The sequence below is a fragment of the Calliphora vicina genome, chromosome 4 (assembly GCF_958450345.1).
Source record: "Calliphora vicina chromosome 4, idCalVici1.1, whole genome shotgun sequence".
NCBI lineage: Eukaryota > Metazoa > Arthropoda > Insecta > Diptera > Calliphoridae > Calliphora > Calliphora vicina.
In genome coordinates this window covers 7,586,841-7,608,248 of record NC_088783.1, presented here as the reverse complement: position 1 = coordinate 7,608,248, position 21,408 = coordinate 7,586,841, and the positions used below count along the sequence as shown (strand labels likewise).

Below are 21,408 nucleotides of genomic sequence, written 5' to 3'. Positions count from 1 at the left end.
GTTTTCTTTCACAAATTTGAAATGTTCTTTTATCCTGATCGAAAGTCTATTGAATGCTAAATACGTAATAAATGTGTGTGAATAGTACATGGTCAAACCAGCACATTTAACACCATTTAAAAGCGTGACTGACACCTGTTACAAATACAAAACTCATGACAACAATCGTTAAATCACCTTCTCATCTAAACACGCTTCTATTAACAGATAAAGCTAAAACCATATGAGTATAAATACCCTTTTCTGATTATTTTTAATAGTCAAATTATTTATTTAAAAACATGCTCCTCAAGTGGCAATTTGTATTTCTATTGCGCCATTTCTTATAAAAAAAGCAATTTCACTTTCTTTATCGGCTTGTTTGGAAATGAATCGTTTTATATTGCGAATTTTGTTGATATTTATTTAATTAACCACCGCCATATCAAAACTGACAACAAATAAATATTATATTGGCCATAATCAAGCTTTAATTAGAGTACTTTTTTTAATTTTTCTACCAAAATAAATAATTAAATGAATAAATGAATGAACCTATTATCAGTATTATCTTGGTTGTGGCAAATTTTATAACAAACAAGTAAGAGAGCTACATATATTCGGCTGTGCCGAATCTTATATGTATACCCACACCAAATTATACTTTAAAATACAAATTTTAAATATGTTTAGGTAAACAAAATTCTTTTTTGTTTTCCAAAGTAGTTTTTTAATTTTTTTTGGAACTTAGTAATCCAGATATAGGTAAAAATAGGTAAAAAATAGAGGTTGTACTGGTTTTTTCCGGAGAAATTGATGTATGAATCGTGTATGTAAGTTATTTGGGGGCTTCGGAAAGTTTATTTCAACAGACAGACAGACAGATTTTTGGCCTATTTTTTATCTAATACTAGATTACTAAGTCATTAATATGTCAATATAGATATATAATGTTAAATATTTCAAAGTCTATTGCATCGATGTATATAAGGCTATAGTAAGTTGGACCTACAATGGGTAAAAATCGGGAAAAATATTTTTTAACCCGAATTTTTTTCCAACAAAAAAATTTTTTGTCATAAATTTTTTAGTGGTAAACAAAAATTTCTCGGGATTTGCTAATAAAAATATTCCCTAAACTTCCCGTTATATAATGCCTGAATATAGCCAATATTAATTATAATTGTAACCATCTGAAAAAGATCTACGGAAACTTTATATAGCCACTACTTCTTCATTGAAACAACACGGAAATCAATAATTTATACTCTAAAACGCAATCATTCCTTGGAAAGTTTCTGAAACTAGTTTTTCCCTTCACCATGAGTGGATCGTTATAAAGAGTGAGTCAGAAAAAACCATGTATATTAAGTTAAATAAAACTTAAACCGTTCAATATAAAAATTCTCAAAAATACTTAAATTTATTTAAATATTGTACAAATTCATTAAACATTAAAAAAATTGGTATATTACTCGGTATTTATAAATTTATAGACCATTTCCGGAAACCCTACCATTAAAGATTTTATAGTTGCTTCCGTTACCTTTTTGCACGAGGTCCTGTCCTGAGATACCTCTTCTGCGTTCTTTAATTAAGTTTGTCCATCAGACACATACAAAACTTGAACCGGAAGTTGTGAAAAATCTATTTTTATACCTTTCACCATGAGTGGCAAGGGTATATATAAGTTTGTAATTTCTACATTTTTCATTTGCGACCCCACAAAGTATATATATTCTGAATCGTTATAGATGCGGAGTCGATATAGCCATGTCCGTCTGTGTGTTGAAATCAACTTTGTGAAGCCCCCAAATAACTTACATACACGAATGATACATCAATATCTCCGAAATTCTTCCGGCTCGGTTGCTATTTAAAATCCAGAAAATCGGTCCACAAATGGCTGAGATATAAGGAAAAAACCACGATTTTTTACCTATTTTTGACCCATATCTGGATTATTAAATCATTAATATAGACAATATGTATATCTAATGATAGATATTTCAAAGACCTGTGCAACGACGTATATAAGACCATAGTAAGTTGGACCTACAATGGGTCAAAATCGGAAACAAATTTTAACCCTAATTTTTTTTTCGCCAAAACTTTTTTTTCACTAAATATTAAAAAAAAAAAATTTAAAAACTAAAAAAAAAAAATTTTAAAATTAAAAAAAAAATTAAAAAAAAATTTAAAAAACAACAGGAAAAAAAATTAAATTTTGTTTACCTAAAAATATTTAAAATTTTTATTTCAAAGTATATTTTGGTGAAGCTCTATATATAGCTCTCTTACTTGTTAAAAGTGTTCTTAATATATTAGGGATGCTATACGCTGAAAGTGGGCAATATACATACATAGGTATATACTAATTATTACAAAAAATAACAATGCATCCACAACAAAGGTGAAGGGTATATTAGATTCGGCATAGCCGAATATAGTACTCTTACTTGTTTTATAAAATTTTACCAAAATTTTTTCGCTCGGTCTTTTGCTTCTAAGTTCATTGCGGCATTACGATCTGGAACTTTCTAAACTTTATTTTCAGATTTACGAGCTACTTTTCTGATAGAAATGTTCGGTGGTCTTGAGTTGATCGACTTATTTTGCCTTATCCATATCTGTTAGATCCAGGTTTTGTTAAATAAATGATTTAGAAAAGATAATATCTGACATATTTTTAAAAGCTAATGTGATTATGGCAAGTATAAGTTTTAGAATAGTGTGTCCGTCTGTTAAACTCCACTTTTCGAAGCCCCCAAATAACTTACAAACATATTTACATCACGCGGGAAAATCGGAACATAAATCGTTGAGATATGAGCAAAAACCTACGACTATCTCGACTTTTTGACCTATTTTTGGTTTATATCTCGATTACTAAGTCATGTACAATATGGATACAATCACCTTTCCAACGACATAATTTCGGGAAAAATATTTGTTAACCTGAATTTGTCATATATGTAAAGTAGGGTGTGTCAATTTGTTCGGGTGAGAAAAAACGTGACAGGCGTATAGCAAAATCAGAATCTACATAAAATTCTAGTAAAATTACCAAAAGAAAGTATGGGTCTAAAATTAAAAGCTAGCTCCCGCCGATAGACATAAAGATTTAAGATTTGTTTTAGAAAATGTCTTAACTCTGTATTTTGAAGTCTCTCAGCGCGTGTTAGGTTTTGATTTTAGACCCATGGTTTCCCTGGGGAATTTGCTTAGAATTTTTGCTATACGCCTGTTGACCAAAAAAATTGACCCACCCTAAAGCATAATGTACATTTCAAATGAAAGACCTATCCAGCTATATATTCCACGGCTTAGAAATTCGGATCCACCATGAGCCAATTTCGAAAGGGATTTTAAAACAAGCGGAGACCGAAATAACTCATCGAAATATTAAAAATAAACAATTACTGTTTGCTATCGTCAAAAGGGTAAAATTACTAGGGCTTCACTTCAAGTCCATTAACACATGCTAAAAAATTCATCACTCATTCCACTCATCTCAAAAGAGATTATTGAACGACATTGTCTCTCCTTCTAAAAATTTCCTTACGAAATAAGGTCTAAAAGCTCATTTACACGATCGCATTTTACGACACATTTGTTTTCCCAAGCTCTTGAAAATCTTTCAAAAATATTAAACGCGTGATGAAACATTCTTCTTTAAGATTTGATGCTGAATTCATTAAGAATATTTTCCATAATAGGTCTCCTTTAAAATGGGTATCTGTGTAGCTAGCCCTCTAATAGTAGCGAGTTGGCAAGGCCTTGTTTTACGTAATATTTACTTTATTTTATTTATAAAGGTTTCTTTAAGGGATTTGCCAAAATGTAATTGAATTTTAAGTGATAAGAAATGGTCAAATAACAAGTGGCCCGTTTATTTTCGGTTTCTCAAAACAAATTCTACAAACTGGCTTAGATATCCATAAAATTCCTTTTTTGTTTTGCCAAACATTTCAAATAAGTTTTTTTCACACATTCTTTTTATATATTTTATAAATAAATAAAAGAAAAGACTTAAATATAAACTTAAAAATAACAGAATAAATAAATAAAATGTTTTTACTTTTGTTTATGTTAATTTGTTTTCTTTTTTATATAAGACACAACATTTAATCACAGAATTTGTTTTTTTTGTTTTTATATGCAGCAATACATGAAATGTATTTAATAGTTTTTTTTTTTGTTTCTCATTTAAAGCCAATTGCCAAATTCCCGTGATTTAATAACCATACATAAAGATTTGATAGCCAAAATTATAGGTGTGATTGGCAACCATTAACATTTCGGCGTAGGTGTCTCCAACACCGCCACCATTTACAAAGTAGACATCAGCATCGGAGGTGGATAAATCGGTAACAAACTCAACACAGCTAATGATTAGTCCATCGTGACCTACTTCGGGATACCACAAAGACACTTCAATGTCGACAAGACGGGCGAATTGGTTTTCATCGATAAAACTTAAAATCAAACGATCACCTGAAAACATAAAGAAAATGGAGATATACATATTTTAGAAGTTTATTCGATTGCTATTAATAATTAGATATAAGGAGTCGCATAACAAAAGGCAAATAATTCCACTTTTCCTAGTTTTTTTATAAATGAATAAAAATTTAATCTGTTATATTTTGATCTGAGCATAAATATTACAGTAAAGTGATTGAACTTTGTTTTTATAAAGGTTGGCTAACGTTACCGCTAAGCTACAGTTATTCTGTCAGCTCTACTACCGTTACCGAAATAACTGTTATTACAAGATTCTGCAAAAAAAAAGACCCGTGTCTCCTAGTTTTGCCCAAATTCATGGACTTTTTATGGGCCCCCAAAGATTTGGGGTGTCATTTTTTCAAAAAAGTGATCATATTCTCATGATCATACCTTGCAAACAGTTCGGAATTCTGATTTACTCTCTGAGGCAAAGTTGTAACCCTTGTCATAAAGAACAAAAATTGTGAACATATAAAATCAAAAAAACTTCATCTTCAAGATCAAAATCGCAAAAAACTTAAAAAAATTAGATTTTTTCCCCTGTTCAGGTTCATAGGTAGCAAACCGTTCAAAATGCAAGGAAATAATCAACTACAAAAAATTACCTAAGATCTCAATAAACAACTTTCTAGATCATATGAACTTCCTGGGAATGATTCTTAACATCGTTTAGGTAGGCCAATATATGTTAGTAAAAAACTTTTTAATTTTTTTTTCGAATTTTTTTGCGATATTGATCTTGAAGATGAACTTTTTTTGATTTTGTATGTTCACAAACTTTGCCTCAGAGAGTAAATAAAAATTCCGAACTGTTTGCAAGATATGAGCCTGAGAAAATGATCACTTTTTTGCAAAAATTACACCGAGGGCCCAATTCTATGGGGGCCCATAAAAAGTGCATGACTTTGGGCAAAACTGGGAGACACGTTTTTTTTTTTTGGTCTTTTATCACGTAGTGGTGTCCGTATATGGTTATTTTTTGCACTCTTTTTAATTAAATTATAAATATCCCGCGTATGATTGTTTTTTAACTATTTTTGTTTAATATTTTAGCATTTATCAAAATGCTATTTATAGCTAGTATATGCAGTTAAGAGCTTTTATAATATTAACTGTGATACTAGTATTTTCAAGTAGTCATTGAACTTCCCAGAAGAAAATATTTAGGAATTCAAAATTTATGTTAGGATTAAGCAAACTTATATTATATGATCATGAGGTGCATTACAAAATATCATACACATTTTTAATGCCTCGACTTGCTCAATTTCAATTTTTGTTTTCTTGGTCCCGGTCCACACTGTGAAACATTTGCTGCAAAACATTTTTAAATTCTCTTTTGAAACTGCATCGTGTCCACACAGTGAAGTTTTTGTTTTCAGTTTTTGACATTTCTGTACAGTACGAATACGAACGAATAAATGTGGATGACATACTCAACAAAAACTTCATGTACATGAAACAAAGTTCCCTTTTTCATTCCTCTTTCCCCTTTCATCAACAAACTCAAATGTTTTGCAGCAAATGTTTCACAGTGTGGACCGGGACTTGATATTAATTTCTATATCTCAATTAGTTTTTTCTTAATATTATTTCTATTTTTTCAATATTAAATTGGATTTCTCATATTCAGTTTGATTTTCTCATTTTCAATTTCTTTGTTCTCAATCATGGTACAATCACTTACCAGGTACAATTATTAGAGAGAGTTTCCAATAATCACCCCTAAAACGTCAAACTATGTATTAAATCACTTAACTTTTTTTTATTTGTTGTCGCGATATTTTAGAAAATTTGTAACGTTTTAATTGAAATTTGTATACACTTATTTAAAAAATATTGTCTTTCTGAAACTAGGGTTGAAATTTAATTTTTTGTAATAAAAATTCAATTATTTTTTTTAGACATTTCCATTTTATATTTTTTTTAATTTTCTTTTGTTTGAGAACATACTTTCTAATAATTGTACCTTGCTAGTTCTATCATGGTTCTAAATATAGGTTTGTTTTTCTGAATTTGAATTCGTTATTTCTCAATATCAATTTGAATTTTCTTAAAAATTAATCTAGACTTCTTATTTTCTTAAAAGAATTATAAATTATATCTACCATTATTGCCTAACAATAGAAATTGTTATTTTTCTATACATACAGTGGTGGCCACCAATTTAAGACAAATACTTGAATTTTTTCAATCAACTGAATTTTAAGTGCGATAGAGCCAAAATAAAAGGACCTCTAAGGGTATGAAATTTATTATTAATGTTTCTAGTTTCTGAAAAATATTTGGAAAAATCGGTAAAACATATATGGACAAAGATATGTGGAAATACGTTGACCCACCTCAGCGAACATCCGCTGTTAATAACATGATATGAGCGAAACTAATGGAACTAAAAATACGAAATTTTGTCCGAATATTTTATAATAATAAAAATATAATGATATAAATGTGAGAAAATATGTTTATTTAAAAAATATTTTTTTTGGTCAAGCTGTAGAAAAATTATATGTGTTCGTGGGGAATATGTATGAATTGACACAGTCGAATAAAACACACTTGTGTGTTAAAACAGTCCTCATGCATACATATGTGTGGAAATATTTGAAAAAATAATTGATAATCACGTGGAATTTAGCAAACAATTTTTGTCTTAAATTCGTGGCCACCACTGTATGTATATATAAGAATTAGGACAGGGGGCCTTGAAGCAAATGCTTGTGAGAACCCCTGACTAACAGCTGACAATTATACGACATGTAGTTAAGGAGTCGTATTTTAAGAAATAACTGGATTTTCAATTGATTTACGATATATTAATATATTAATCGCTGTAAAATACATTTATCTTAAATTCAGTTTAAAATTCTTGTATTTTAATTTATATGTAAGCCAACTCCGCGCTTTATATTTTAGAAATTATTTTAATTATAAAAAAAACTGTTAGTCCTGCAACTAGTTATAGAATGCACGCATATAGCCAGTTCTGGTTCTAGTTTGGAGTTGCGACTAGGGTTCCTAATTTCCCGGACTTTTTTCTTTCCCGGGAGGATATTAAAAATAATTTGTTTTCGAATAAATTGACTTATCATTTTACCAGGGTTTTAAAAGTATAAAATAACTATATTTGGTTGTACAATATGGGTTTCTAATTTAATAGTGGCATTTGATCGGTAATGTCACAGTCGTAGTTTTTAATCAGTATAAAATCAACAAATTCTTTGTTTAATTAAAAAACTTATTTCGTCCATGTTAAATCTATAAAACATGCGTAGTTAGAGAAATTTTTCAAATCTGATTGTAGATAAGTAGATAATTTGAACCACTATTATTGTTATTATTTTCTTTAAATATGAATAATATTCATTGAATATCCCTAAATGTTGTAATAATTCCTTTAAGAGCATTAACTTTAAATTTGATTCATTCTTAATAATCAAATTTTTCTGCTGTGGCTTGAGTTGAGTGAAAAATTTCAACAGTAATACTTATTTGCCAACGACTATCTGTTGGTAGAACCGAAAAAATCTATGGATATAATAGAATAATTCAATTAGCAACAAATTTGGCCATCGAAACGAATCTAAATATTGTAACTTTTAGAAGAAATTCTCGCCAAACATTTCCCGAAAATTAACAAAAAAAATATTATCGGGTATTCCCGGGAAATTTTTCCCTTGAATTCCCAAAATCAATGATCGCAACCCTAGTTGCGACCATTGATTTTTATTTAAAATAGCCACCTTCATAACTAGCTCCAGCTATATCGTTGCGGAGCTATCACACTTTCTTAGAATGAGCCTTAGAACTAGTTCTTTCATCAACAACATATTTTTTTCTTTTTTATCGAAATACTCTTGGGAGATTTTAAAAGTTGCTCAGACGTATTTTAAAATCAATTAAATAGCTTACGAAATAGCTTAGAATCGGGATGATGACCATTTTATTAGAGTGTTTCTATTTTTTGACGGTTTTATTTTTTACCATTTTTATCTGAACTGAAAAGTGTATTAAAAACTTAATTAGAATGAAACGAATGCGTTCAATAATTATTTTAATTCATGATGAATTCATTAAAATTTTAATTCCATTCATATTTTGAAGAAACTGATTGATCCATTCAAGAATTTTTAATTCATGATGAATTAATTAATATTTGAATTCAATTCATTGTTTTGGTAAATCAATCTTTTACGGCTCTGATATGTATATACAGTGAGCCTCAAAAGTGATTAAACACCAGTGATTTTTTTTAATTTTTTTTTATGATCATAAAAATTATTATAGTCCGTCTTAAATCATTTTCTCAGAACCGAATGTATTATTCAGCCTAATATCCAACAAATCGAACTTTTAAATTGTAATCGATGGAGAGATTTTAGGATTTTCATTTTCTTAAAAAAAAAATCAAATAATTTGTGGTGTTTACTCACTTTTGAGGCTCTCTGTACATATTAAATTTTTATTACCAAATTGAGTATTTATACAAAAAAAATGGAATTAATTTTTTTTTGACATGGATATTTTTTATTATTCCAAAAATAATATAAAAGTTTTCAACCCGGTTCCATAAATTTCTTGTGGAACTAAAAAGTTATATATAGGACTATTCTTAATGTAAAACTAGTGTCAAAGAATTAGTTCCTTAAATACTACAGAAGCACTTTAGAATCACAATTATTGTCTACAGCAGTAGTTGCGTTCCAATGTTGTTATTACAGAATCAGAAGTGGTTCTGATTACACACGTTGCGGAATTAGTTATGAAGTTCTGAAAATTTTCCTGGGTTTCTATAATTTTAGTTTAAACTTATTTTTACATTAATTATCTACTACTTATTGCATTCACTAGAATTTGAAGAACTCTTTCTCAAAACAACCAACCACGTTGTAAGTAATTACCACCTCTTTACGTAAAATTCATGTTAAAAATAAATTATTGTTAGACTCAAGGATTTATGTATATTCAAGTGTATTTAATTTTCAATATTTTTGTCGTGTATTATTTACTTTTTTTTATTACAACCACACACTACACCAACAATAGATAACAGAATGTAATGTGTATTACATTTATTTGTTTATTTATTCTTCAGAAAGAGTGTCAATATTTCTCAATGCAAACAAATAATGAAGAATACATATTTGAGATTTAATTTCAAATTACAATTGTCAATTTGAAACTGTAGATGACAACAAATGCAAACTTACCATCGATACGTTCACCGGAAGTAAAGATAATGTTTCCCTTGGCATGGGCGACTTTGCCGAATGCCCTATATGTGGCATTTGGATGTAGAGTGGTGTAACGCGTTTCATTCGTTACGATTTTAATATCCGTCTTTGTAATATCGTAGCAAAACACTAGATTGGACACAAAAGCCAACAACACTATTAAACCGAAATGCATTTGGAAACCCATTATCAAGTATTTTTAATTGTTTCTTTTTTTAAAGTTAAAAAGTTTTTTTTTGTTCTGAGAGCGTTTTTCGAAATGTTTTCTCTTGTAAGAACACAAAACAATTGAACTGTTTGTTTATAATTATTAACATTTTTATATTTGTTATCGCAAAAATAAAATTAGTTTTTTTGTGAAAAGGAAAAAACAGCTTTAATACATATAATTTAAAAAAAAAATGAAATAAAAAATTATATCTACAACAAAAATCAACTCTATGGGAATTTTATTGCTGCTATTGGAGATAAGATTACAGTATAATGGGGGTATAACCATTAGCTTTTGCTCGTTTACTCGCTTTATTTAACCAATATTTTAATATTTTTTAATATTTTGCTTGTTGTGTATGGATTTTTCAAAAAAAAAAAGCTTTTTTCTTAATCTGCCAATTCTAAAATTAATAGTCATTAATCACAAGATTTTCACATACTCGAAATTTTGAAAACAAATCACTTAAGTACCCCTTAATTAATATTGATTTCATTTCTTTCTTTCTTTTTGTGGTCTTAATGACTAGTTACTATCTTAATTAGTTAGCTTAGGTCGGTCGTCTACACGTTTTGCGTATATTTCGTAATTTCTAAAAATATTCCATTGATTTAAATAATTATTTTCGTATTTTCAAGTGTTTCAAATAACAAATGATTAAAATGATCGAGTATGAAGCTAGTACAGTTTTTAAATATCCCTAATCAATAGGATTTTAAAAATTTGGAATTACTGGTTGACTTTAATTAATAACTTAAATTGTGGTATTGAATTCTTTACACAGTTTGTGGTTTCCAAAATATTGGGATTTTTGAATAACCAACATTAAAGCTGCGTTTCCGCATACACCGTAATCGGCGCCGATAACGGAATTGTTTTCGTTTCAGTTGGGTGCGTGCGGCATAAAACAGAAACGAAATTATTTTTTTTAATTTTGTATGTCGCACATTAATTAAATAGAATTTCATCATTTTTGAAAAAATCTATTATTTTTTCCTCTTCCATTAAAGAAAATTTATTTTTTTTATTCATTTTGATTTTCTTTAAATTTGAAATAAAAAAATAATTAAAACAATTTCGTTCCTACGGCACCGAAAACAACCTACTTGAAGTTGTTTTCGTTCTGGCCCCAAATGACAGGTTTTTCGTTACAGATCGGTGCCGTTTCGTTCCCAATTTTCGTTGCTGATTTCTGAAACGAACTTTTTTTCGGTGCAAATGTATGGAATTTCGTTTTCGGTGCCGATTACGGTGTATGCGAAAACGTAGCTTAAAGGGATATCCATATATCGTCCGCTCAATAAAACAATAGTGTATAAGCATAAGGAGTGAGATCGAAAAATTCTTAACATACATATATGTTTATAAAAAAGAAACCACTAAACTTACAGCTTTAATTTTTTTTTTATTTGATTGAAATTATTATTACAATTTACAAAAAAAATTATTTTTATAGTTTTAATCACTAGTGATGAAATTTTGAACCCTTCCATTAACGTTTTTATAGTGCTTTCTGTCACTTTGCTCGAACATGTAGTCCATCTCCGTTTAAAATCTACCACACTTTTGGACACCTTTTTTGTACTATTCAATTCTCTTTTAACAAGAGCCCAATATCTCTCCACTGGCCTTAGCTCCGGGCAGTTTGGAGGATTTGCCTCTCTTGGTACAAATACCACATTATTGTTCTTGTACCACTCAAGGGCTTGTTTGCCATAGTGACAGGATGCCAAGTCAGGCCAAAAATAAGTGGACACATTATGAAGTCTTATGAATGGAAGCAGCCTTTTTTGTAAACATTCCTTGATGTAAATTTCGGTATTTATAGAGCCCGTTGTAACAAATGAGTGGCTTCTTTTGCCGCAACTGCATATTGCTTGCCATACCAAGAACTTTCTGGGAAATTTTGTCTGCTTTTGGGTCCTAAACTTTTCTTCAACATTCCCTCGAGCATCAGCAACATAAAATTTTTGACCTGGAAGTTGCGAAAAATCTGCCAGAACATACGTTTCGTCATCCATTATGCAGCAAGAATATTTTTTTATAAAACTTGACTTCAATTTCCGTGCTCTGTTTTTGGCCTCTAAATTTTTAGTAGCGTTCCTGTCAGGAACTTTTTGAGCCTTGTATGTTTTTAAACCTGCATTAGCTTTAACTTTTCGTACCAAATAGTCCGAGCACTGAGCTAACCGGGCTGCTTTCCTACCGGATGTGTTGGGAGCTCTTTTGAAAATGCGTTCTATTTTTTTGGCTTTAGAAACATCATGTGGACCATTCCTTCTACCTGAACCAGGTTTTCTATCAACTGACAAGTTCTCCCGGTACTGTTTAATAACATTGGAAACAGTTTGACGGCAGACCTTTGTATGCTTGGCCAACTTTTTGTAAGACCAAGTTGGGTTTTGTTGAAAATATTTAATAATTTCAGTACGCACTTTTTTCTGGTCACTCATTTTAATCAGATTAACAAAAAAATTAATATAATTGACATTACACATAATAACTGACATGTTTTTCAAAGGTAACTTGATCAAAAAAAAATTCAAATAATACTTGGGTTAAAAAATGTAATGAAAAACGTGTGTTAAGAATTTTTCGATCTCACTCCTTATACACCATTATTTTTTATTGCATAATAAGAATCTACACAACTGATTATATATGTATGTGGTCAAAATTTGGTGAAATTCTACTTTCACAAATTGGGTCAAAAGATCAATTGAAAAATTACTTTTGCTCTAGATGTCTACTAACACAAAAATTTTAAACTCATTTATTTCGAAATGCCAAAAAAATTATACACTTTTGTTTTATTAAGGGGACGATATGTAGTGCATTGTGTATGTATTAGGAAATGAAGGACAGAGAGGAGGAAAAAGGGGTTTTTTGATGTTTGACTTGAAAACATTGGCAGAAATTAGGTTCTATATTCAAACGTTCAGACGATGTTCCAAAGTATCAATAGACCTGGTAACCCCTATAAGATCCAAAAACCTTACTTGAATCTAATCCAGCATCTCTAGACTAGACCTTGCAGCTCCCGCCCATACAAGAGATTTCTGTTTTTTTTTATGGACGAATGACGGTAGTTTTTATACGAAGAAACCCGAGTTTTTGAAAACCCGATTTGTCGAATAACCGAAAATTGTACTTTTTTAGAAAACCTGTTCGATAAAACCGATTTAACCGACATTGAAACGAATTATTTTAGAAGTTTCTCTCAACAATAATTATTTTTATGTATTGGGTGTATCTTCCCAGCAGTTCTAAGAGACAGTCCCGAAATAGTGATTTTGTCCATCATTTATGGTGGCAATAACTAGCTACGTGACTAGTTATTTTAACACGTGCATGTCCTGATTACAATGAGACCATGAGATCCATTATGATAACCCAAAGACCTACCAACCAGCCAAATCGGCACCAAAGCCAAATATTCATGGCGCTAAGGTAATTCTCTGTATTTGGTGGGAGCTACCTATTATGAGCTGCTGAAATCTGAACAGACCATCACATGGAACCTGTACTGAACGCAACTGATTAGTTTGAAGCTAGCATTGGCTGAAAAACGCCCAGAATATTTGGCCAGACATGAAACCATAATACTCCTTCATGACAATGCTCCGCCACATGTTGCAATATCTGTTAAAAAGTATTTAGAATGAAGTGGTTGGGAAGCATATTTGATACTAATATAAATTAGTTCTTTTGTTTTAAATGCAAAATAATTATGTATTGTCAAGCGATCCCATAGCAGTTATTCAAAATTCTATTTTTACAATTTATGTACAATTTATACAATTATCTTTAAAATTTATTGTTGAACTACTTACTTAGTTAGATTGTAAATTATTTATTTCCTTGAAAAATCATTTAAACAACTTTATGATTAAGCAAAATAATTGCTAATTTCTATATTTGATTATAAATAAAGTTGCTAATACATAAGTATTGTGACTAAGTGAACGATTTGATTTTAATCAGAAAAAAATACATTTTAGTGAATGAACATTTAATAAAAATTAAAGAATTAATGGCACTATCAAAAAGTCATTAGCCTGACTTACCAAAATATGAGGACTTATAAGTTGGAAATAATGGATTCAATTTAAAGTTTTTTTTTCAAATACGCTCTCCATTGCGAGAAATGTGAAAAAAAAATCATATAAACCTTATTTGTCCTGAGTTCTGTATTCACCAAATACAGAACTCAGGACAAACATTTTGAGAAACGTTATCTTAGAATGAATTTAACTTTAATTTTAGTTGGGAACATCCACAATTTCTTTTGGGCCCCCTAATTTACCACTTGAATATGTTTCATTTTACACACTCTGTTGTTTACGCAAATATCAGGTATGGTTTAAGTCCCCTTTGTAGTGATGATAACTTAAACATTTAATGACATTTTAAAATTTACATTTGTAATCTTGTCATTTTAATACTTCATTAAAAAACAGCCATTTCATTTCTTCAATTTGCTCCTATCAGATTGTGCTCGTTTACGTCAAACCCGCATTGTGGGGTTTTTAGTTAAAAGTTATTGAAAATTACTTTCATTTGCAAAATATACATAAACACTAGCGTATTAATTGATAAACAAAATTATAAATAGAACTAAATTTATAATTAATTTTAATATCTTAGAATACACAATAAGTCAAGAAAAATGGCGCCATCGGGCATCCTAATGGTGAAAAAACAGTCTTATCTATTTGCAAAATTTTATAAATAAATGTATGCATGAATTTACACTTCTTTCAGAAAAATTTAATTAAAATATTTAATAACTAATAAATAAATTACGCTTTATGAAACGGCTTGTCTGGGTTTTTGATAAAAAATATTAAATTGTTATAAATAAACATGTGTAGGAAGAATAATTTTTACTTGTTTATAACTATCGACAAATTAACGATAAATTTGAACGGTTATCTAACATTAACTCAGAAAAAAAATATAAGTGTAAGAGAAGAACTATTAAGTAATTTATGATTTTAAGATAATCAAAAGGGAAGTTACATTATGAGTGAAAATATAAGTTTCTCGTTCCCTTCGTAATTTTTACAATATTAGTTTTAAGCGGAAACCCTTTTTTCTATTTGAAAAACCTACCGGTTTTTGGATTGTTGAACTGGTTTTTATATTTAAGAACTTTTATTTTATATGAAAAAATTGTACTGATAAAAAAAAATTTAAGTTAAATAAAAAAAAACATTGAAATGTATATCATTAGATAACCTTATAGTCAATATTAATCACTTAGAGCTAGTTTCTGGGATAGAGATAATCTACATTCTTCGCTTAAACCTAAATTAAACTAAAAATTGTGTTTCTCACTTATTGTTTATATGCTATATAATCTAGGTTTAACTGAGCATCATTGGTGAGTTAAACCTAAGTATAAAATGCCAAAGCACAAACAGATGGAATATAAAATAAAGAATTCAGCACAGCAGCTCTTTGTTTTTATTTGCTTTATTAACATCAATATAATTTTTAATATACATTTTATATACTGTTATGTCGCTTTTTCTTTTAGAAAGTTAAAATTTACAAAAAAAAGTTATGTAACGCGGTTGCTTTTTCTTATAAAATGTATAGTATTGCCATATTTATATGAAAAAATTTGAAGAATAAACATGTGATTTGACTGAAAAGTATGGCAATGCTAACAAAATTAATCCACTAGTGAGAAACACAATCATTGGTTAAATTCCGGCAAAATATATTTCAGGATTAATATAACAGCGTGTTAAGCTGAGTTTAACTGACAAGTAAGAAACTAGCTCTTAGTAATCCAGATATAGATCAAAAAACGAGGTAGTAGTGGTTTTTTGCTTATATCTCAGCCATTCGTGAGCAGATTTTCCCTAATTTAAATAGCAACCGAACCGAGACTATAGCGGATACATTGATGTATGAATCAAATATGTAAGTTATTTGGGTGCTTCGGAAAGTTGATTTCAACATACAGATGTACAGATGGATACGGCTATATCGACCCCGCTATTTATTACGATCTAGAATATACATATGTATATACTTTATGAGGTCGTAAATGAAAAATATAGAAATTACAAAAGGAATGACAAACTTGGTCTCCCGTTGAATGGCCACTGCGGAATCCATATTGACTATCGTTGAAAAGATTGATCATTTGATCAAAATGGAACCTGTTTCTTTAATCTAGTACGAAACTGTCGTAGGCGCAAAACACATACGCCAACCGCGATAAGGGGGATTGTCTCTCGTTGAAAAGTCCATTTGATTTAAAAAAAATTAACAGGGTTCTACATGCTCTCCAAAACCTTCGACAGTGCAGAACAAATTGCGATTGGGCGATAATTATCTTCACCTTTTTCAAACGTTGTTTGTTTCCCTTTAAAAAATATTTGCAATTAAATTTTTTCTAGTAAAAATAAAGAAAAACTGAAAAAATACTACCGCACTGTACTGAAATCCCGTTCAGCTTATTCGTATTCGAAAAAGGTTTTCTAAAAATTGCATATTTTCAAATAACCCGAAAACCGGCTTTCTAAAAATTGGGGGTTTTTGAATACTCTATTTGCTATACCTTCAAAAATTTAAAACAAAAAAAAAACTTAAAGAGCTACTGAACAAATAATAAAATCTGGGCGGTTACTGCGTAACTGAATCCGAAAACGGAAATGTTGGAAATTGTGTGCTAAATACATTGTAATTTGAAACGATTTCCTTTCGAATCGAATTAGGGTTTAACCCCCCTGGATCACTCATAACATCCAACACAAATACACAAAACTCAGGATGATTAGCTTTATTGATTGCAGATAATTGCTTAAATATTTATATTTTCATGTACTAAACTATTTCCGCAAGTGTATAATTTTATAAAGTACATGTAATAAAGAAAAATTCTTATCATTCCTAACGAAAATGTTAATTTATTAACTTTATTTGTCCAATATTCATGATCGTAAATAGCCAACGTACTTATTTCAAATTTCAAGAACTAATAAATAGCGGTATAAAAGTATTAATTATAACTTACAATAAATAATTTTGATTGATTTTTAAAAGACTTCAAAAGAACTGTATAGGAAAAATTTTGTTTTTATAGTTTGATTAAAATTAATGTGATTACTTTTTTACGCAGTTTCTTTTACAACATTTTGTATGTATAAATTATCCAAAGAGGCTTTTCTTGTGATAAAATAAACAAGTATCTAATAATAATTTCCGTTGTTTTGTATTTTTTCCTTCCCTCACAAAATCAAAAGAAATCGAGTTTTTTTTAATTTTTATTTAATTAATATTTTAATGTTAAATAATTTTTTGTTTAACTTTTTTTTTTCATTTTCAGACTTGTAATAGTAGCATTTATAAATGGTTGTTTGCTTTTTTCAAAAAGTCGTGCTTTTTTTAAAAAAAAAGCTAAAGGCCTAAATAAAATTAGTTAAGTAAATGCTTATTATAATAAAAATAATAATAAAAAGAGATTACATGTTCAGTTAGTTTTAGAAATAATTAGATTTTTGCAAGATTTATCACAAATTAAAATTGATAGAAAAAATGGAAGCTGTATAACATTATCTCATATACCTTATTTAAGTATAGATCTAGTATATTTTAAATATGTAATTAAATAAATATAACATTTCTTAAAAAGAAGTTGGCAATGTTGACGAATTTTTGTTTAAACATATAAAATTTTAAATGAAAAAATAAAAAAACTGAAAAATTAAAATACATACATATTAAAATGATGTTAAGAGATTGCTATTAACTAATAATTAAATTCAATTCATTAATATTTTAAATACACATTTTGATTTGTTGTCTACAAAATTTGTCAATAAATTTTGTTTTAAGTTCATTCTTTCAATCGTCTATAATTTTTTTTAAAAAATCTATAATTTTTTTTTTTTTTTTTTGAAACCCACATTGTTCTTTACATTCACATACAATTATGTTGCGTTCATTCTATTTTCTTCTAACTTAGATTTATAGTTTTAAATTTCCTAATAAATATATTGCTTATAAATTGTTGTGTCTTTTTATTTTTTTGTTGTATAGGTCTCCTTTTTGTTGCATTTCATCATTCACTCATTCATTCGTTTATTTAGTTAATTTTTCACATTTCTGGTTTAAAAAGTATTTTTTTAGATTGATTGTCTAATATTTGGGTTTAATAGGTTTGAAATACCACTGTTGATAACCATCATTAGCATCACAGTGGGCCAAAAATAACTGTTGAGTGGTGGGATGTAAAGCCACGCATTTCTTATGAGCACGATGCAGCAAATGTTTTGTCTGTTCATTGTAGCTCCAAGGTCCATCTACAGTACCTAAACGGCAGACTGCCAATTTAATGCCTTGGCGATCGGCTTCTACGCAGCGTTCGCCTACACCCAATTGTCCAGCAGCATTAAGTCTTATTAGTTGATTATTACCACTGCCATGACAATGGGACAAACCCATTATTGCAGGCGGTTGATTGCCCATCGAATCGAGGCAATTGTCAGAGGCCACCGAACGTAATTCGCCCCAGTGTAAATTGGCTGGCAGTGCTGGGAACTTGTCATACACATCATAAGCAATATTGTCCATATACCATTGGAATGATTTGCAATTTAAACGTTTCTTCAGGGCCAATTGTTCCGTTATATCACCCATATCTAAAAATCTTGCCAAAGGCTCTCTGGTATAGAAGTATTCCTTGTGCGTCTCATCAAACCAAGTCTCAATAACACGCTTATAATTTATAGTTATCAAGGGTCCCTTCTTTTTCTGCGCCAATTTGCCGAAATTGTAAGGCATAAAGCCACGATATACATGACCTACATGAGAACAAGGCACCCATTCAATGCTGCCGCCACACTGCCAGATTTTGAAACTTAATTCGAAATTTTCACCACCCCATACAAGAAGACCGGGGTCATATGCTCCCAATTCTAAAAAGTATTCCCGATTGATGGCAAATAGACCACCAGCATGTGTGGGACTACGATATGGTTCTGAATTATGTTGTCTACGACGTTGTTCACGTTTAGGTACTTCATTCTCCTTGTACAGCATGCCCCATTCAAAAATACCGCGGAAATGATTTTCACTGCCGTATACAGAACGATATTCAAATGTTTTATAGTCAATGCCATCAATAATGGGCACAGTCATTACGGTACGATCCCGATAAATGGGTGCCAATAGTGGTGGCAACCAATTAATGTTGACTTCACAGTGAGCATCTAAGAAGACAATGACTTCACCTGCAAAAACAAATTAAAAAATAGTGTTAAAAATATTTATAATCAAGGTGGGCTATCTTTACCCCTAAAATACTCTTTCAGCTCTACTACCATTACCGATAAAATATTAATTTAAATCAGACAGAAATTACAGTTACCGAGATAACAGCAAATACCTTTACCGATATAAGTCACAATACCGTTACCGAAATAGTCCAAAATAGCGTTACCGTTTCGAATATGTCGGTCCGAATTTCTACGTTGTTGAAAAGATCTTTGAAATCTCTCTCATTAGATTTCATATTGTATATGTTAATGACTTAGTCATCCAGATATAGATAAAAAAATTAACAGATTTTCCCGAATTTAAGTAGCAACTATAGCTGATATATTGAGTACCAATCATGTATATGTTATTTGTGGACATCGGTTGATTTCAACAGACGGACACATCTATATCGAATGCATAATTTAACTTAAAATTTTTGCTAACTTACCTGTAGCCACAGAAGCACCCCTGGATCTTGTACGTATCAAACCTTCTCTCTCCTTATTACGTACCAATTTCACTAGGCCATTGAATTGTACAACATATTCGTCCAACTTTTCCTTAAGATTCTTTTTGTCCGAATAATCATCGACCAAGACAATTTCATGGAGAACGTGCTTGGGTGAGCGATCTATTACGGAATGGACGGTACGCATGAGTACGGAAAAACCCTCATTATGGAAAACAATAATGACACTAGTCTTAGGCAAATCAAAGGGATAATTCCAATGTCGGCATTCCTCCAAACGTGTGTCTCGAACACTGCGGTGCATAGATATTTCATCGGAACAAGCTATATTCATGCCATATTCCATTTCCGATTCGTCGGCTTCATTTTTCTTGTGAGCGGCCAAATGATGAGCTTCGCCGTTTTCACCCGGCCCAACACGATCTTCTAAATTTTTAGGCTCGAAGTTACCCAAACCTGTTAGTAATAAAGAAATAAACAAATGCGCATCAATTAAGCAAGTGCAATTGTAATAAAGTAAACAAGCACACAAGATTTTGTTCTTTGTTTGTGCGAAACACGAAAAACGAATACACAACTCTCACCTTCTATCAAAAGGGGCACCTCTTTAGGTCTACCCTCCAAACGTTGGTAACTACGACGGCCGGAACCAAACTTGGCTTGATATGCTTCTTGCACACGCTTATGGCTATCGCTCCAAGTGGTAAGTAAATACAGCAGGGGTAAAATGACCAAGCACACAAGGGCAACACGGCACATGCGTCCGCTGCGTATATTGCTGATACGCATTTTTCACAACACTCGCTCTGCACACTCAATTAAATAAATTAATTTTTGGAAATTACTTCTAACAACACTCCTATCGAAGATTTATCCACGATAAAGAAAGTGTCATTTAATTTCATACAGAATCTTGTCGACGTGTCTTTCTACCTGCCTGTAACCAAACGATGTTATTTTTTAGCCGCCTTCAATAGCAGAAGCAGCAGAAACAGAAGTAATACAATTTTTATAGTTGGTCGTTCTCAAAAACCTTTACTTATTCTTCGCACACAGAAATAGATACAATAACAAATACAAAAAGAAAACAACAATAATATATACCACAAATTCTCTAAGCCAGCTTGTAAATAGACCAAGATGAATGAACAACAAAAAAGTGCCGCAAAAAAACTAAAAATTGTAATAAAAACATGAAATGTTAAATGTCATAATGACGTTCAGGCTACGATGGCTATACAAAAGCTGAATACTGTGAAATTGAAAATAAAATTATTTGTAAGAGTTGCCAATAAATCAGTAATTTAAATATTTATTCGTTACAATTAATGACGGTTTTAATTTTATTGTAATGAAAATCTACATTTTTGTCAAAATAAATGAAAAATTATAAATAAGACTAAAGCGCATAATGAAATTGCTAGTTTTGTTTTTGTTACAATAAAACATATAATTGGTCAATTCACAAGTCATCATGTCATATTGTCATAATGTCTTAATATTTCGCAAAGGTTTTTATTGTTTTTCAAGAAAAAATGTCCTAAAATTGGCGTCAGCCGCTATGTTGCCACCGGTGTTGCTAGCAAAACTCATGTCAGCCGCGGTGTTGCCACCACATGAGAACTTAGTTTATTAACTAGTTTTTTAAACTGGCAACTCCATTTCGTTATTATTTTCAACTGGCAATACTGCTTATTATTTTGTTTACAATAAGAACAAGCATTCAT

The 21,408-nt window shown here is 30.3% G+C and overlaps 2 protein-coding genes across 2 annotated transcripts; both read right to left on the bottom strand.

Moving 5' to 3' along the window:
* Positions 1 to 3,972: 3,972 nt before the first annotated feature.
* Positions 3,973 to 9,998, bottom strand: LOC135957466 (uncharacterized). Its single transcript, XM_065508215.1, has 2 exons — positions 9,699 to 9,998; positions 3,973 to 4,476 (listed from the first exon to the last, which is right to left on the bottom strand). Exons 1-2 carry the CDS (start codon positions 9,907 to 9,909, stop codon positions 4,217 to 4,219), a joined length of 471 nt encoding a protein of 156 aa, XP_065364287.1. The 5' UTR covers positions 9,910 to 9,998; the 3' UTR covers positions 3,973 to 4,216.
* Positions 9,999 to 17,203: 7,205 nt separating this feature from the next.
* On the bottom strand, positions 17,204 to 20,647 carry Pgant7 (N-acetylgalactosaminyltransferase 7). The gene is made up of 3 exons (XM_065506834.1): positions 20,266 to 20,647; positions 19,661 to 20,137; positions 17,204 to 19,184 (listed from the first exon to the last, which is right to left on the bottom strand). Exons 1-3 carry the CDS (start codon positions 20,468 to 20,470, stop codon positions 18,091 to 18,093), a joined length of 1,776 nt encoding a protein of 591 aa, XP_065362906.1. The 5' UTR covers positions 20,471 to 20,647; the 3' UTR covers positions 17,204 to 18,090.
* Between the last annotated feature and the right edge of the window lie 761 nt (positions 20,648 to 21,408).

Bases quoted from the DNA above. Each gene is read 5' to 3' on its own strand.
- LOC135957466 (XM_065508215.1), bottom strand. From the start codon at position 9,909: ATGGGTTTCCAAATGCATTTCGGTTTAATAGTGTTGTTGGCTTTTGTG. The intron at 4,477-9,698 runs GTAAGTTTGCAT...TTATGTTTTCAG, and splicing joins TTCCGGTGAACGTATCGATG to GTGATCGTTTGATTTTAAGT.
- Pgant7 (XM_065506834.1), bottom strand. From the start codon at position 20,470: ATGCGTATCAGCAATATACGCAGCGGACGCATGTGCCGTGTTGCCCTT. The intron at 20,138-20,265 runs GTGAGAGTTGTG...TATTACTAACAG, and splicing joins GGTGCCCCTTTTGATAGAAG to GTTTGGGTAACTTCGAGCCT. The intron at 19,185-19,660 runs GTAAGTTAGCAA...TTGTTTTTGCAG, and splicing joins GGGTGCTTCTGTGGCTACAG to GTGAAGTCATTGTCTTCTTA.